Here is a 17,894-nt window from a genome sequence, read left to right on the forward strand (position 1 = left end):
ATTAATAGTGCAAAAGATTTTGCTGTTTTACTTTTTTGTCTATGATATACTATGGTATATTGTATACTTATGAATACAGTAGACTAGCCTACAGTGTACTCGTACAACATGTACAATACAGTAATTGATAAAAGCCAATTCTGGAGGTTCAATACATTCTGACTAAGATAATTCAGTAAAAAAATAAAAATAAAATAAGTGGACACAAAACAAGAATCGGCTTCGTTCCGACATCGGCATAATTAAGCAATGTCTGGCTGCTGATGACATGTATAATGACAAAAGTAACGAATATGCATCTTTTCCAGGAAACTTATAATAAGTTATACATTACTTCATGTATACAATAATAAGTTATACATTACTTCACTGTATCCAATAATATTGTTTTTCTCATATTGCATTTATAAAATAATAAGTCTTCAATAGTTTAGTTTGGAAATCAACTGATGGCGAATAAGAGTTTTTTTTCGCCCTATTTACCTCAGGTCAAATAAGTCTCGTTGTGAACTAAATTATTTTTTTTCGTTAACAGATTGAGTTGGGAGCATGGTTATTGCATTAAAAAAAAAAATTAATCCCGTTCGCTATTTTCACTTACTTTCATCTTAATACAAGCTTACATAAAAATATATCTCCTTTTCTACATAGCATCGTTTTTAAAGTAACTACAGTAATTGTTTACTATCACACAATGGTTGAAATACAAGCAAATGGATGTTGCTGTTATCCAATTCGGTTGTACTTGGCAGTAAAGTACAGAGTTCCTGAAGTCCAGGAACGTAACCCCCCCCCCCCCCCCCCCCCATTACTGTTATTTCTTATGGGGAAAAATGTTTAAATGGTGCGTTTTTAATTACGCAAGCTCTCCAGGAACGTAACCCTCACATTTATTGAGAGGTGACTGTACTATTTAAAACGCAAAATACTGAAAAATCTTGAACTAATTTTGCAAGCAAAATATGTCTTGGGCAACTTCATCTTCAGAGTCTGCAATGGAGACTAAGGGACTACTGGTCTCGGGACCCACCCCTGATAAGGGTTCCTCTGCCTCCAGAAGTGAGAAAAGATCTTCATTGGTGGTTAGACGATCAGAATCTCTTGGAGGGTGTTCCTCTGCATTCACTGCCGCCGGACTTCCTTTTGTTTTCAGTTGCCTCCCTCGCAGGGTGTGGCGCTCATTTGGAGGACAGACCGCAACATATCAACGTGTTGGAGTTGAAGGCAGCTTTTCTGGGTCTGAAGGAATTTCGGGAGAAATTAGAGGGACATCTGTAGTTCTCATGTCGGACAACACCACTGAGATCGCTTCCGTGAAGGAGGGGGGGGGGGGGGTTGCCGCTGTTTTCGCACCAACTTCACGCTTTGACAGTCAAGATTCACCAGTGAGCAGTCAAGTATCTCCTCCGACCGAGAGGCTTTTCTCAGAAGACAGCAAGACTTATGTCCAGCAATCTCAAGAAATCTACCTCTGCCGTTTACCAAGGTTAATGGGCAATCTACTGTGATTGGTGTCGTAAATGGGTTTTTCTCTGCTTGAAACCTCGATTCAGGGTATAGCAGACTTTTTGGTCTTCCTCAGGGATGAGAAAGGCTTGTCTGTTTCCACTATTAGAGGCTACAGAGGCCCTGAGTTTAGTGTTACTTCTGGGAGGTGTAGACATCTCATCCTGGGAACTCTCCTTGCTGTTTAAAGGGTTTGAACAGTTGTGTTCACTGAGAGAGCTTAAGCCTCCAATGTGGGATGTTTCCGTGGTCCTGAGAAGTTTCACTAAAGTTCCTTATGAACCTTTACGTCATTCATCAGACAGGAACTTGACGCTCAAAACGGTTTTCGTATTAGCTTTGGCTTCTTCGAAAAGAGGGGGGGTTGCTTCATGGCCTGAGCTATGATGTGAAGCACACCAGGGGTTGGGGGTCAGTGTCCTTCGAATTTGTCCCGTAATTAGATTGAAGGTTTGTTCTTGTATGAACAAATGACAAAGTTTCTAAGACAATTTGTATTTTTCATAGCTACAAACGTAAGGTTTTAATGTTTTACTTGCCCACCTTTAGCTGCCTGCCCCTCTGTCATCTTATGACATCCTGGGTTGGGAAAGACTAAACGCAATAGCGTGGGTCCGCAGTCTTTGACCAATTTTCACTCAATATACGTAGGCGTTGCCAGATCTCGCATATTTCTTGCTTTTCAATCTCTGATTGTTTAACTGGATCCAGCCAGGCACTAGAAAATTATCTTGTTAAAACCTCAGGTTTGCATCTATGAAAAATGCAAAATTGTCTTAGAAAATTTGTCATCTTTTCCAGTATTTGTTTTCCTTCAATGTACAGTAATGTAAACAATACCCAAAACTTTTTAAAAATTAATCATATGCACCATATAATTAACCAGTTATGATACTAATGGTGTCACCTTATTGACATCGACTTTCAGACTGCACAATTGACTCGTGAATTTAAAAATGACGACTAAATAAACTTGTGTGAACTAAAAAGTGACGGCTTGAAATCGTGTAATGTAGGGTTTGACTTGGTGAGGAGGTTTTGAGACCAAATAATTTTTTTCTTGATGGCATACAAGAGTAATCAAGATTATATTGAACCTCACCTCTGTACAATCTCCTGATTTTTAGACACTACGTCTAAATATGCACATAGTGAAATCATATGAATTTTTCATGGAAATACAAACCTTTTGGTGTATGGAAAACCTTCATCCAAAGCTGGTTCAACTTTCACCAAAAGATGATTTGTATTCTTTTGGGAACAAATTGGTAAAGGAAAGATTGCAGTAACAATGATATTTCCCATAAGTAAAATAAATGATTTATATGGAATATTTTTGTTTTCAGTTAGCAAAGGATTTGTTGCATCCCACTCCTGCTGAGGAGAAGAGAAAGTGCAAGCTCAAGAGACTTGTGCAGCACCCAAATTCATTTTTCATGGATGTTAAATGCCCAGGTAAGCATTATATTTATCTTAGGTTTCCTTTATTGAACAAAGTAGGTAGGGCCTTCCTTCCATTCTTTTGGAGGGTTAGATCCCCACTGTATACATATAGTTTTATTACCATTATGACAAATAGTTTTATCATGATGACAATAAACTGTTTTATTTATTTAGTAAGCTAAATTACTAACTGGATTTTGGTGAATGCTCCACATCTCTGTCTCTTTCCCATCAATTTTGCAATTAGACAAAGTGTTCATTTGGCCAGCATTGGTAAAATAACCATTTCTCCAAGTGCAAAAATGTTCATTCATAGACAAACATGTTCAAACAACTTCTATGTCCATACATTTATGTGAAAATTAAATTGGTTATGATGCAGTTTATACATGGTAATACGTATTTATAAAAAAAAAATATGTAGTGGAGGATTGCTTCCACCCTAGTCAGTATCCTATACTACCTTTATGTAAAAATTGTCATTTTGGCCATTAAGGTTTAACGAAAAAGGAAAATAACGTTAGTTTTGGATTTTCAGGTTGTTTCAAGATTTCCACAGTTTTTTCCCATGCCCAGACAGTAGTTGCTTGTGTTGGATGTGCGACTGTCTTGTGCCAACCTACTGGTGGCAAGGCTAAATTGACAGACGGTAAGTAGATTCTTATACTACAGGCAATCTCCGGTTATTGGCGGACTTGGTTAATGGCGATCCACTTTTATGGCGTTTGTCTAGTGCCATAAAGTCGGTGATTTATGGTGGCATAACATGCAGTTCCAGCTATCGGTACCATAAGGTCACAATAAGTGCCATAAATCACTAAGTTTCAGTTACAGACAGTTTTCACTTATGAGCACCCTGCCAAGAACAGAACCCCTGCCAATAACCAGGGACTGCCTTTATTAAATTTGTTCTTGTTCATGTAATTGTACTTATTTTTTTCCCCTTTCAATATAGTGTGCTGTATTTGGGAATGGTTAGCATGTTATTGTATAAATATCCCTCCTTTTTTTTTTTTTTTTTTTTTTTTTTTTTTTTTTTTTTTTTTTTTTTTTTTATGCCAATTTGTTCATTAGTATTGGTCCTAATCTTGTAACTCAATCTTTGACTTGTTCTCTTCATCCATTGGATGTGAAATTTTGCTTGGTTACTGAATCCTGGTGACAATACATACATGATCAATTAGGTCAGCAGTGACCCTACAGTGACCCTTCCCCCATATCTCAGGGTTTTCTATGAAACTTCAGAGTTTTCACAACTTCTTTGACTAGAATAATATAATAACTACGGATTTTTCAAACCTTCTTTGGTTCAACATATAAATTTTTTCAGCTACAATTGTAAATCAGTTATAATTTCTATAAAAACTGACGTATTAAATATAATTTTTATTTTCTTAAAACTTATTAACCCTCTTACTCCGGAGCGGTAAATAAAAAATTGTCTCTGTGTGCCGGAGGGGTTTCGGAGTGAGCGCGGAAGCGGAAAAAATATTTTTCAAAAAATCACAGCGCGCTTAGTTTTCAAGATTAAGAGTTCATTTTTGGCTCCTTTTTTTTGTCATTGCCTGAAGTTTAGTATGCAACCATCAGAAATGTAAAAAATTATCATTATCATATATAAATAATGCGATATATGATAGCGCAAAAACGAAATTTCATATATAATTGTATTCAAATCGCGCTGTGCGCAAAACGGTTAAAGGTAACAAGTTACTTTTTTATTCGTTGTAATGTACACTAAATTACGGTCATTTTGGTATATAACACATTGTAAAACTATAAAAGCAACACAGAGAAAATATTATCACAAAATAATGCATGAATTCGTAACGCTCGGACGTAAACAAATATTTTTTTCAAAAATTCACCATAAATCTAAATATTGTCCTAGAGACTTCCAATTTCTTTCAAAATGATTGAATATTACTATACTGTAGGAGTATTAGCTTACAATTGGAGTTTTCGACCATATCTGACGAGTTTAAAGTTGACCGAATGTCGAATTTTTTATATATATATTTTTTATATGCAATTATTTCGAAAATAAGAAAAGCTACAACCTTCAAATATTTTTTGTTTTATTCTACATGAAATTGCGCACATTTCCATATATAAAACTCTATGAAATGCCTAATATGAAACGGAGCAAATATTCCGAGAATGGAACGTACGTATTTCGGAGATTTGTGGCGGAGAATCCGCGCGCGGAGGGAAGGAAAGATTTTTTTTTTAATTCACCATAAATCTAAATATTTTGCTAGAGACTTCGAATTTGTTTCAAGATGAAGATAAATGACTGAATATTACTAGACTATAAGAGTTTTAGCTTACAATTGCGTTTTTCGACCATTTCGGTAGAGTCAAAGTTGACCGAACGTGGTTTTTTTTCTATTTATCGTGATTTATATGCAAATATTTCAAAAATGAGAAAAGCTACAACCTTCAATTATTTATTGTTGTATTCTACATGAAATTGCGCACATTTTCATATATAAAATGGTGCAAACATTACCACAATCGCACGTATGATTTTTTCGGAAGAGTTACCGCGTGGAAGTAAAGAAAATGTTATTTTTTTTTTGTAAATTCACCATAAATCGAAATATTGTGCTAGAGACTTCCAATTTGTTGCAAAATGAAGGTAAATGCTTGAATATTACTAGAATATAAGTTTGTTCCGATACGTAATACAAACCCTCGGTCCTTTAACAATAGGAAGGTAACTAGCGGCAGCTGGGACGGTCGTAAGCGTCGAACAAGGGGAGAACGGTAGTTAACTGCTTGTCCGATCGTGCGCGTTCATCGTCGTATGCTTTGTTTATATTGTGTTTTCTACTAATGGTTTGTTTGACTTGAAAATGAAACTGTAAGTACACTGTTTTCATTTTCATTACTTAATTATGAATCAACATGGAGCTATCGCCGTAGAGACGGCGATTTCCGCTCTTTTCATGAATTGAACCCTTGAATTGTGTCTCGGTGCCGAGGGCGGGCGCACTCGCGCCGAGTCATGTATTTTGGGCGAAAGTGTGTAATTGAAAGATGTAAGTACTCTTTTTCATTATATTTTTGCCCTGTGCGTTCGTTGCCGAGAGCTTGATTGCGCTCGGCACGAGCCTCTTATTTTGTATGAATAGAATGCAATGAAAGTGGATTCGCAATGCAGTTTTCTTTTCATTTTCATTTATTAATTGCATCAAATTTAATTTTGGATCAATTTCCGCTCTTACCCGGGAATTAATCCTTACGATTTATTGCTGTGAAAGTGAAAATAGCAATTGCAGTATTGTTCATTTTCATATATATTTATGATAGCATCATATTATTATGGATCAAGTTTCCGCTCTTACCCGGGAATTGATCTTTCCCCCTTTAAGTTCTATGAAGTGAATCGCAAGTGCAGTATTCTGTTTCATTTTCATATTACTTTTCACTGCGAAGGTCTGCCAGGAAGTCGTCGGAAAGCTCTCCCGCGACTCCCTTGGTATCCGATTCTTCGTCTTCTTTCCTGCCCCCCCGCTCAGCTTCCTCGTATTTTTTTTTGTTTTTGGGTCTTTCCTTCCGTTCAGGGTGGGGCATGTCTCCCCCCCCCCCCCCGTGTGTGAGGGAACCCCTCTTACTAATCTGTTCTGTGCTACGCAGGTGCTACATCCGTGGGAGACGACCTTGGACAGGTATGGGCCACTGCGGCTGCAGGGCGTGCCTAGCATCCACGATCTGCTGCAGCGTCCAGCGAGGTCGAGGTCTGGGGCGGTGACCTTGGAGCGGTCTCCACTACAACCTTCACGGCCGCTTCTGCTGCTTCCCCCCGCTGGTTTACACTCCCCATGCTGTGTTGGTGACGCCGTCTGCCGCTTTCTTAAGGGGGGGGTGGGGGGGGGTGGGGGAGGGGTTTTGGGGGGGGGGAGGCGGTCGCCGCCGTACCGAGGAGGGGTATGCCGCCGCCGCCTGTGTTTTTTTTCTTCGTGTTGCCTGCCCCAGACTTCCGCTGTTCCAGCAGCTCGCCTCTGGACCTCGGCCGACCAGTACCCTAGGGTTCCCGCTGGCTGCCGAATGATTCTAACGAGGCGAGGCTTGGGCCTGCCGTACCTGTCACTGATGTGGTTCCCGCTACTGGCTTGGCTGTCCCTTCTGTGTTTACCGCTGCCGCCTGTTCCTGCCGCTCCTGAGCTGGTTGCTGTTCCTGTCGCTCCTGGTTTCCTGCGCCTGTCCATGCTGGTCCTGCCCATGGTGTGTCTTCCCAGTCCCAGGTCCTTCCGGACAGGTGCAGTCGGGCCGTGTTGCTTCGGCAATAGGCCCGACTCCGGCCTGGATGGAGGACCTGACGACTGTCCTGCGTGAGCTGACGAAGAAGAGGAAGGTGTCATCTTCGTCTTCGTCTGTTGCTGCCTCTTCCCCTTCGACTTCTAAGGCCCATAAGCCGAAGAAGAAGAACGGCTGGGCCTCCCCCCCCCCTAAAGAAGTCTCCTTCGGGAACTTCTAAGGGCCCGTCCCACCTCGGTGGGACGGGGGGGGTCCTTCTGCTGGTCCTCCTGCTCCCCTTCGGGAGAGGGTCCGGGCCCGTCTCCCTTCCGTAAGGAATAAAGATAGAACGGGGACCCCAGAGGAGTATCGGTTAGCTCTGGTAACTTCCTCGCCTGGTGCTAGCGGCGATGCCGCTACGCCAGGTTCCGGCTCGGTCTCTCGTTCGCGGGAGATCCCGAGTGTACGCTCTCCCTCAGGGAGACCGTGCAGCCAAAGTTTCGGCGCCAGAGTTCGCTCGGCGCCAAGACCACGGCACGGAGCAGAAGGCTGGCGAGAACCGCTCAGGTGACTCTCGCCAGGCCAGCGGCCGCTCTCGCAGCGACCAGCTGGTAACCGGGTTTGTTATTCCCCCTAAGAAGACTCCTTCGGGAACTTCGAAGGGCTCGTCACACTCCGGTGTGACGGGGGGGTTCTTCTGCTGGTCCTCCTGTTCCTATTCCGGGTTCGGGAACGGGGCCCCGTCTCCCCTTCTGAGAAGAAGAAGAAGACGGGGACCAAGGGTGTGCTGGCTACCGCTGGTACACCCTCGCCTGGTCTTGGCAGCTCTGCTGCTAAGGCCAGGTACGGCTCGGTTCTCGTCCGACGAGAAGTTCCGAGTGTAAAAACGGTCTTCTTCAGGTGACCGTGCAGCCAAAGTTAAGACGCCTGAGTTCGCTCAGTGTCATGACCGAGGCACGGAGCAGAAGACTGTCGAGAGCCGCTCAGGTGACTCTCGCCAGGCCAGCGGCCGCTCTCGTAGCGACCACCGGTACCTCGTGGACGTGACGGTCTCTGACCGGCCACGGTTGAGGCTGGAGAGAGGTCCCCCAGGTCCCCTCGACCGACGGTACCAGCGGTTTGACCGTGCCGCGAGGTAACGCTCAACCGGTTCGCACCTGCAAATAAAAAAGAAAAAAAAAAAAAAAAGTGAAATGAGCTCTGCAGGTCCACCTGACCTGCCGCTTCCCACAGGGACCCAGGTCGAATACGGTGACGCCAGCAGCAGCTAGTTCTGACGCACGGAAGGGGACAGGGGTCGACCCTGTGGCGTTCAGTCGAGCCAGCTCGCACCAAGGTGAGCGGCACGGCCAGGCCTGCAGATCGATCCCCACCGCGGGTTGGTGATCGGCTGCAGCCCCCCACAGTACGCTGGTCCTGCCAGCGAGCCGGGGGGGGGGGGGTGGGGGGGGGGGGGGGAGCGTCAGGTCTGTCTCTCCACTACCTTCAACTTCCTCGGGCTACACGGGAAGAGCGAGGTAGCTAGGAGTGATCGTGAGAGGTGCGCCGTTCACGATCCCTTCACGACGCCGCACGTGCCACGTATGGTCTTAGGGACCAACCAGGACGTACGCGCAAGTGATTGGAGGCGACAGTCGGGGGGGGGGGGGGTGGGTAGCGTCAGTTCTGTCTCCGATACTTTCAACTTCCTCGGCATACGCCAGGAAGAGCGAGGTATATAGGAGTGATCCGTGAGAGATGCGCCGCTCACGATCCCGTCACGACGCCGCACGTGCCAGGTATGGTCTTAGGACCAACCAGGACGTACGCGCAAGTGATTGGAGGCAACCGTCAGGGATCTGTTGCTGGTCCTTCTTCTGAAGGAGGAGGGTCCTGGGAGCTGCTCTTGTTGGAGGGACTGGATGGTCCTACTCCTCAAGACGCTGTAACTTCCGAGATTCAGAGTAACTTTGCCCACGGTTATTGCACTGATTCGTCAGCACAACGACCTGGGGGAAGGATCGCCGCTCCCACCAGCAGAGCCCATGTCTCTCTCGAGTCGTTTTGGGGCCCGAGAGGGAACCAAACCGACGGTGGGTTTGCCGCGATCGGAGCTTGCCGATTCTGTCTTGAACCAGAGTCTCTCGTCTCCGGACAAGAAGGCTCTCTCAGTTCTGGCCGGTCGATCAGCTACTTCCACCTCCTCTACTGCGACAGCGGCGTTTTCTACGTGTCTTCGGACACCGTATTTAAATACTCCTTCGGTCCTCCTGAGAGGTTTCGACCTCGACGAGGACTGGAATGAGTCGGAGGACGGTATCGGCTCTCTCCTGTCAGGTGTCGATCAGCCCCCCCCAGACGACGTTCACAGTGGCGGCAGACCCTTACCTACGTGAGAGTTCGTAACCCTCCTCGGGAAAACGTTTTCTCCTGACGATACGTTTTTCCCAGACTATGAGAGGCCATCGCCGCAAGGCGATGGCTGCTCCTACTCTTCTCCAACTGCTAGTTCCACTGGGGAAAGGAAGGCGAGCGAGTATCCAATTCCTCCCCCATTCCCTCTCTCCTTACGGTTACGAGGGAAAGGGGAGGGATCCTACAGAGATTTCTCTGTAGGATTCCACGTTGGGGACTGCGCTACCGGGGGGGACCTTCGGGTCCTACCTGACGTAAGCCCCGGTCGTTGAGGAGGGATCCTGCCCCATTCTCGATTTCTACGGGAATCGAGAGGACCACCAGCCGATATCGTTTGACGAATTCGGTGGGGGTTTCGCAGACTGCTTAGAATTCTACGTAATTTCTAGCGCATTCAGAGTGTTAGTTTCTTACGATCTCCAAACACTTAGGCGAGAACCACGGTCCAAAGTGAGCGAGACGAGAATCCCCGATATGTTACACGATAATCGGGAACCTCGCCTATGCTCGAATTCCTGGAATTTCTAGCATTAGGAAGAAGACTGCTGCTGAAAGAAGACTATCTCACAGTAGGCGACCAACCTGGAATAGAGAAGAAACGGACGGGAATATCCAGTTTGGCTTGAACTATCGTCTTAGTATTCTGTTCACCCATTGAAGCTTTCCTTCGAGGAAGACTTCTTCCACTTCTCTTTGGACGAAAGAGACCGAAGGTGGTCGATCTCCAATCCTTTATTTTGTTTTCTTGAAGGAAAGAATTTAGGATGGAGATCGTTGTTCAGAATCCTACAAATATACTACGTATATTAACCTCGCGACATGATTCTGCTAAGCAGTTGAATGGTCCGAGGGTAGGCGCATATCCGGTTAGGTATCTACGGATTGCGACTTAAGACGAAAAGTATTCTAATTGAACTGCAACTCGGGTTACCTGCAACCTCCCAGGAGTTTCCAGTTTCAATTTTATATACTTATGGTGTTGTCACAACAACACCATTTAAGCTTTTATATTTACGAAATTCGTTTTCGCATAAATATAATTGCTCGAGCATATCTTTTTATGCTCGGTGGTTCTAGCCGAACGCATTCCTTCGTGGAAAGGATTACTTGGCAACTCAGGATGACGAGTCAGCGACAGCTACTGCGTATTGAATTGCCCGAGGCATTTCAGTACCAGCTGCCGCTTTGAGATGAACGGTTGGTTATGTCTTTCTCAACTGCTTTGATTGAATACCAACCGTATCTCTGCCCAACAATCACGGACTTAAGTCTCTGATTAACGGGGATTCTCGCATACATGAATGACCATCTACTGCTGTGACGCTAGTATTCATCGTCTTCGGTATTGCGAGAATTTAAACAGAGATATCTATCGACTCTCATCTTTCTGTTTACCGCAACGGTAACAGAATTCTGTAATAGTCTCTTGCTGCATCGTATCTCGATAATGCGAATGATTTTTGCGGAATCTGAGTTTGTCCTCAAAAATATCTTGTATTCGGAGGTGTGCAATTGTTCATTGTTCACCCCGGATTAGCAGATGTATTGAAAGACATCGCCTACTCCCACACCTGCCAGCTCTACTTCCAAACGTTCAGCCCATGAGAAGCAGTTCTTCAGGCGGCTCTCCCCCCCCTGTGTTTCATTACCGAAGAACGCCCCGCTTTCATTGCACACCGGACAGCAATGAAATGGCGGTTAGCGTTTTCAGTCATTTGTAAGCACAGGTTTAGAATCTTGAGATTCCTTCTCTCGATTCAGCTGGAAGACGTAGGTTGCATTCATTGCCTACCTTCGTCTTCAACGTCCACATAGTGTGTTTCTCCTTAAGCTGAGATTCCAACGTCTATGAGATTTTTCGTTGCCATCAGGGACCTCGGTCTTTTGAAGGCAATTGACTTTCGCCTTTTGAGCTTATGCATTAAGAGAATCATCGCCGCGCCGTCCGGCATCGGTGACTAACAAATATTTTATTTGTTTGGTCTCAGCATAACTCTTTAAAGGCGAAGGTCACGTGACTTACCCGGATGCTTGGACAACTTGCCTCTACTGATTCCGAACCAGTCAGTCGGCAGCTGTCAGAGCGCCCGAGTCAGTTACGAACTATGCTGTGGACTAGTTCGGTTGTTCCAGAGCAATCATTACTTCGTCTTAATAGCTTGTCAGTATGAGTACTGTACATAACCAAAGTCGAGAAGAGGGATAGGTCATATGACTATCCCCTTCTTTTCGTCTTAGGTAACTGCATGAATTCTCTTGAGAAGTCAAGCACAAAGGGATGGGGATTTGTGACGCTCGATTTCGTACCGATCTTCGTAACGAAGACTCAGAACCCTTCGGTAACTGACGATTGGTTCGAGTCCTTCACAATACCCTCCCTAATGGACTTCACCGATACGAAGGCTATGCTGCTTTGTCCTGTGAAGGCGCGACGGAGCTGTCTGAAGAAACTCGACACCCAGGATGAGTGTGGCGCCTCTTCATCATTCTCTCGCGTTCCGCAAGAAACTTCTCCGTGGCGCAGGTAATGAAGGCAGGCGCCTGGTCCAACCGGACCGCATGCACCTCCTTTTACCTTCGGGATATTGCCCACAGTTCCTTGGATCTTTTTCCTTGGGAACCGTGGTGGTTGCTCAACACGTTGTGTAGTTAACCCAGACCCTCGAAGGCTGAACAGCAACTAGAGTCCTGGTGTGACCGTAAGAATGGATGGAAGGAATGGAATGAAGTCGTGACTGGCTCCTCTTCCCATCTTTTTCTTTCCTCTACCTCTGGGTAGAGGGACACGGTCGTCACCCTGCTGGGTAAGGACGAGATGCAGGTGAGCTACTCAATAGAGCACCATCCTATCCCTTTCAGTAGGGATAGGAATAAATATCCACCACTTCCTCCAACAAGGGGGAGGAAGTGGATGCCAATTTGAGACAAACCCATCATTTTATGATTGTCTCTTGCAAACAGGAACAAGTTCTTGCTTGCTGGTACGAAGAGATACGCTTTGCCTCTCTCTTAGTACTTTGGCCCAGAGGTCTGACCATTGATTCCTGCGGTGACACACCCCGATCAATCGGACGAGGTTTGGATCTCTCCCTTGCTCTTACGACCAGGGAGGCACTCCAGGGTTGGACGAACACCAGTCTGATTCACCAAAAAGACTCAGATTCCTCCACCAAGAAGTGAGTCTTCCTATTGTTAAAGGACCGAGGGTTTGTATTACGTATCGGAACAAATGACAATTTGTCGAAATTGCATTTTTCCTAACTATACAAACTGAGGTCCTTTACATTTAGTCCCACCTCATGCCACCCCTCACTCTGCAACTTTTTGCATGGGCCTAAAGCAAAAGTGATTCTTCACCTCTCGGGCGCGCACACGATCGGACAAGCAGTTACTACCGTTCTCCCCTTGTTCGAAGCTTACGACCGTCCCAGCTGCCGCTAGTTACCTTCCTATTGTTAAAGGACCTCAGGTTTGTATAGTTAGGAAAAATGCAATTTTCGACAAATTGTCATGTTTTAGCTTACAATTGCGTTTTTTGACCATTTCGGTAGAGTCAAAGTTGACCGAAGGTTGAAATTTTGGCAATTATCGTTATTTATATGAAAATATCTCGAAACTGATAAAGCTACTACATGGGTTGTTTTAGTTGTATTGTGCATGAAAAATTGCGCACAGGTTTCCATATATAAAAACTTTATATAACGGCTAATTTTAAATTGGTGCAAACATTACCACAATCGCATGTATGATTTTTTTCGGAAGAGTTACCGCGCGGACGTAAGGAAAAAGTTTTTTCATAAATTCACCATAAATCGAAATATTGTGCTAGAGACTTCCAATAACTTGCAAAATTAAGGTAAATGATTGAATAATTCTAGAATATAAGCGTTTTAGCTTACAATTGCGTTTTTCGACCATTTCAGTAGAGTCAAAGTTGACCGAAGGTTGAAATTATTTATATGAAAATATCTCAAAACTGATAAAAGCTACAATCATGAGTATTTTATTGTTGTGTTCTACATAGAAATGCGCACATTTTCATATATAATACTTCATGTAAAGGCTAATTTACAATGGTACAAAAATTTGTCAAAGTGACGAAATAATTTCCGAGATGTGTCACAGATACTTTTTAGTGCGGCAAGAAAGAAATTCGCGCTTGCGCGCCTGCGTAACGATTGTAAACAAAACAACACCTTGATCCGTGAACTCCCAGCATCCCCCAAGGCGCGTGATTCAAAAGGTTTAGGCTGGTAGGCCTATAAGTATTTTTCCGCGAATTTAAAAAAAAAAACTTTTGTAAGTCGACGTAAAATACGTCCAGTCAGCACACGGGAGACAAAAAATGTTGACGTAAAATACGTCCAGTCGGCGTAAGAAAAAGGGGGGGGGGATATTTGAGACCCCCAGGATTTTCTTATAAAATCATCGTCTACAGAAATAAAAGCTTTTCCTTCCATGTTTGGTGTCCACTTTTATTTTTGTAGTCACGATTAATTGTAAGAAAATCTTGGTGTCTCAAAAAATCTCTGGTGAAAGAGGCAGAATGGAGAAGATGCGTAACCTCCCAGGTTCTTCCCAGTAGGCAGAAGAGCCCGGACAAATCTAGGACCATGAACAGCAGCTGACCCCCTAGCTTCCTGTTGAACAGTGTAGCGAAGAGGTCTAGCATAGTTCTTTCCCCCCAAGTAGACAGAAGAGACAATAGGATAACCCAATGGGATGTCCTATGATAATATGCTGTACGCAGAAATGTTCTAAATATCCTAGTGTCAACTTGTGCACTGTCAAGAGAATTACACTGTAGACATCTTACTGTTAGACCCCAGTCTGTTAGAAAAATAGAAGTTAAAAAGTTGTCCTTTTTTAAGTGCATTTCGATAAGTGTAACATTTAATATTTTTTTATACTTATTAGATTATTGATCGCATCCTTAAATAAGTAGTATGAGATTATTGATCGCATCCTTAAATAAATAGTACAAGAACAGGTTAGCTATTTTGTTCATGATCTATATAGAAGTGCTCAAAATTGATAAATTGCAGTGTAATCAGGTTGAACTATTTTTAGTATGTAAAACTGAAAATTATAACCAGTATTGGTTATAATTTATCAACAGTAAATTTCAAGACTCCCAAGGATTACCTGCATATATGTTGTGATATCAATGAAGCTGACAGGTATATACATAAATGGTTAGTAGTTCTGAAGTTCTGTAGGTTTATTAAAACCCATTATTGCTGGACTGTGACAGTTTTAATATTGTATGCGTTATCATTAGTAAAATAAAAGTGGAAAGCATTTGATGATCAAAACTGTCAAATATCTATCTTAATTAAATGAGACTCACTCTGAGGTAGTCTGCACAGGATTAATTATCTTGGTGTTTTTATGTAGCTTCATCATAATGTGTTGTTGAAAAAACATTTCTTGTGTTTAATTAAGTATTTTTCCAGATGTGTATGAACTTATACAACACTGATTGGCAATAAGGTCTTTGTATAATTTTTTTTGAGTGAGCCGTGGGTAAAATTTTGTAGGAACTTCATTGATTTTTTATTAAAATGTCCCTGTTGGAGTTAATATCTTTGATCACATCATACATTTTTGTAATAAAAAAGGATGAAAAGGATTAATTCTAGGAGAATAGAGATCACATCACACATTTTTGTAATAAAAAAGGATGAAAAGGATTAATTCTAGGAGAATAGAGTACTTTTATTTCCTATTCCAAGCCCAGCCCCTAAAACTAGTTGAGGAACTGATTGTTGTGACATTGTCGTTTGCCCACTCCTAACATGATACTTTTGCAGAATTAATATTTTTCATGAAGCACAACACATTAAGGTGAGAGCATGAAAAACAGGAAGAGGAAAGAGAACAATATGTCAACAGATTGTTGACTTATGATATTACGGTGTTAGTATATGCATGCCATGCTGACTTGTGTTATTACAATTTTATGTGCAAGCATTTTGTAAAGAATAGTACGATTAAAACTTCTAAACAAAAGTTGTGTAAGTGTCATTTGCAGACGTAATGTTACTATTTGGTAACTGACTTAAAATTTATTATTAGTCCCTTATAAAAGACAGTTATGGCAGTTAATTGTTCATGATATGGTAAATATTGGTGTAATTTTTATTATTATTGTTACTTTATTGAATGTTTCTTAAGGGGCAATGCAACAAACTAAAATAACCATAAATGTTTTATTTCCTCGGCTGCTTTTTTTTTTTTGGTTTTTTTTTTTTTTTTTTTTTTTAATAATAACTGTACAGCAAAACCAGGAGAATATGGCGTTCATATATGTGCAGTATGTAATTTATTGCTATTTAGAAACTGAATTTGAGGCCAAAGGCCAAGCACTGGATAAAAAAAATTTGATAGTAACCAGGTTGTTGTTATGCACTACCCGTTTTATAAAATATTGTCAGGCTGTCTCTCAACATCCTCGGACATCATCCAGATAATTCCATATACAGATAAGATTTCAAATTTGTATTAAACCTATGATACCTTCTATTCTCAGAGGGTTGGTAGTTGCACAATTTTCCTTGGGGCATGGATTTAATTGGTTGTATGTATAGTTGAGAAATGGAACAATGAATTAGAAAGGGTTAAGATGAAAATTCTTTGGAATATTATTTTACATGGGAAGAGAATACTTGAACTGTGTTATCAACAGAACAGTAGGGGGAAGGCTGTTAGTCTAAATTTAATATCCAAGGTAGGTATAAGACTTACAAAGTGGGTTATTTTGCAAATGCTGTCTGTAGTAAGTTGTGTAACCAATGCCATAGGTTCTGTAGTAATGTCTTAAATCACCGACAGCTAAAACCTTTTCTTTTTATTTTCAGGGTGTTCATTCAGAAGGAAGCAAAACTGATTGTGTTGGAAGAGCCTCCCTTAAAATCCTTTTGTCTGTTATTACCATGAACTGAGACTTATTATATTGAGAGGCTAAACATGTGTTTTCTTGAAATTTATTCCTCTTGAATGTCTAGTGACAAAGCTTTTACTAATAGTGTAAAACTATTGCAATGATGGAAATTATCAATCTGTGGAAAATATGTAAAGCAAGAAGGCAGCTTTTAGTTTTGACAGTTACTTGCAAATTAATATGGTTAAAGTTTGGTGATGGTGTTACTTTGCAAATTAATATGGTTAAACTTTTGGTGACAGTGTAACTTTGATTTTAATTCAAACACAAGGTTGCTTATATCAAATAGGAAAGTGGAGCCCTGCTGAAAAGGGGGTTGGCAGCCATGGTATAATGGGGAATTTTCTTGCCTCACAAAGCAAGGGAATTGCTGGGCAATATTATAGACAGATGCATATATGAGGTATAAACCTGCAATTACTAGTGAGGGTATTCTGTGAAAATTTAGTTCATTTATGTTGCAAGCTTTTGTTCATTGGAATTTATTGAGATCAGGAACCAATTACTGTTGCCTTAAAGTTACCATGGACAAACAGATGATATGTCATCCTTCACTGCATGAGGAATCCCTGCATGTAAGTAATTTTCTAGGATATATACTGGCAACCTTTCTGAATTAGTAAGCGCCTCAGCTGCGTAGTTGGTATGGTATTAGCGTTCCACCTCGGTGGTCGCGGGTTCGATTCTCAGCCATTCCGTTGAGGAGTGAGAGATGTGTATTTCTGGTGATAGAAGTTCACTCTCGACGTGGTTCGGAAGTCACGTAAAGCTGTTGGTCCCGTTGCTGAATAACCACTGGTTCCATGCAACGTAAAAGCACCATACAAACAAACAAAAAACAAATTTCTGAATTAGTACTGCAGTTTTAGACAACTTTCTGCAAGAAATTTCTTCCTTTCTTGATGTAAAATGAATTCTCAAATATGAACTGCAGAAACATTACACGCAAATTACCATTCAAAATTATCGGCAATCAGGCTTTTCAATCATTACCTTATCAGGGCCAGCTAAGCTTTGACTACATTATTAATTTTCCATAAAATATGGAGGAGGGCGAGGTTAGATGGCATTGCTTTCCAATAGAATAAAGTAGCCCGTGTGACGCAGAGAGAAATGACTGTCTGATACTGAGGTCTGTTCTTACTGCTGGCCAGTCCTCATGACAATACAAGTTTTGTGTATACTGTATCTTAAGCATAATGCCTTTAAAAAAGGGATTCATCCTCCATTTAAAAGTTGAGTGTTGTGCTACTATGGGATAATATCATGATGAATATTAATAACTTAATATTTATTATGATATAGGCACTGTACATCAAACATTGATAACAAAGATGGAAATGAACACCATCAGCTCCCCTCCAAA

At 42.2% G+C, this 17,894-nt stretch overlaps 1 protein-coding gene across 1 annotated transcript in view; it reads left to right on the top strand.

Moving 5' to 3' along the window:
• Positions 1-16,553, top strand: part of LOC135217278 (small ribosomal subunit protein eS27) — a 205,202-nt gene extending 188,649 nt beyond the window's left edge. The window contains exons 2-4 of the mRNA XM_064253024.1: positions 2,853-2,961; positions 3,488-3,598; positions 16,446-16,553. Coding sequence (XP_064109094.1) covers positions 2,853-2,961; positions 3,488-3,598; positions 16,446-16,474 — 249 coding nt within the window. The 3' untranslated portion in view covers positions 16,475-16,553. The remainder of the gene's footprint in view (positions 1-2,852; positions 2,962-3,487; positions 3,599-16,445) is intronic.
• Positions 16,554-17,894: the final 1,341 nt, after the last annotated feature.

The sequence above is a fragment of the Macrobrachium nipponense genome, chromosome 7, assembly GCF_015104395.2.
Source record: "Macrobrachium nipponense isolate FS-2020 chromosome 7, ASM1510439v2, whole genome shotgun sequence".
Classification (NCBI taxonomy): domain Eukaryota; kingdom Metazoa; phylum Arthropoda; class Malacostraca; order Decapoda; family Palaemonidae; genus Macrobrachium; species Macrobrachium nipponense.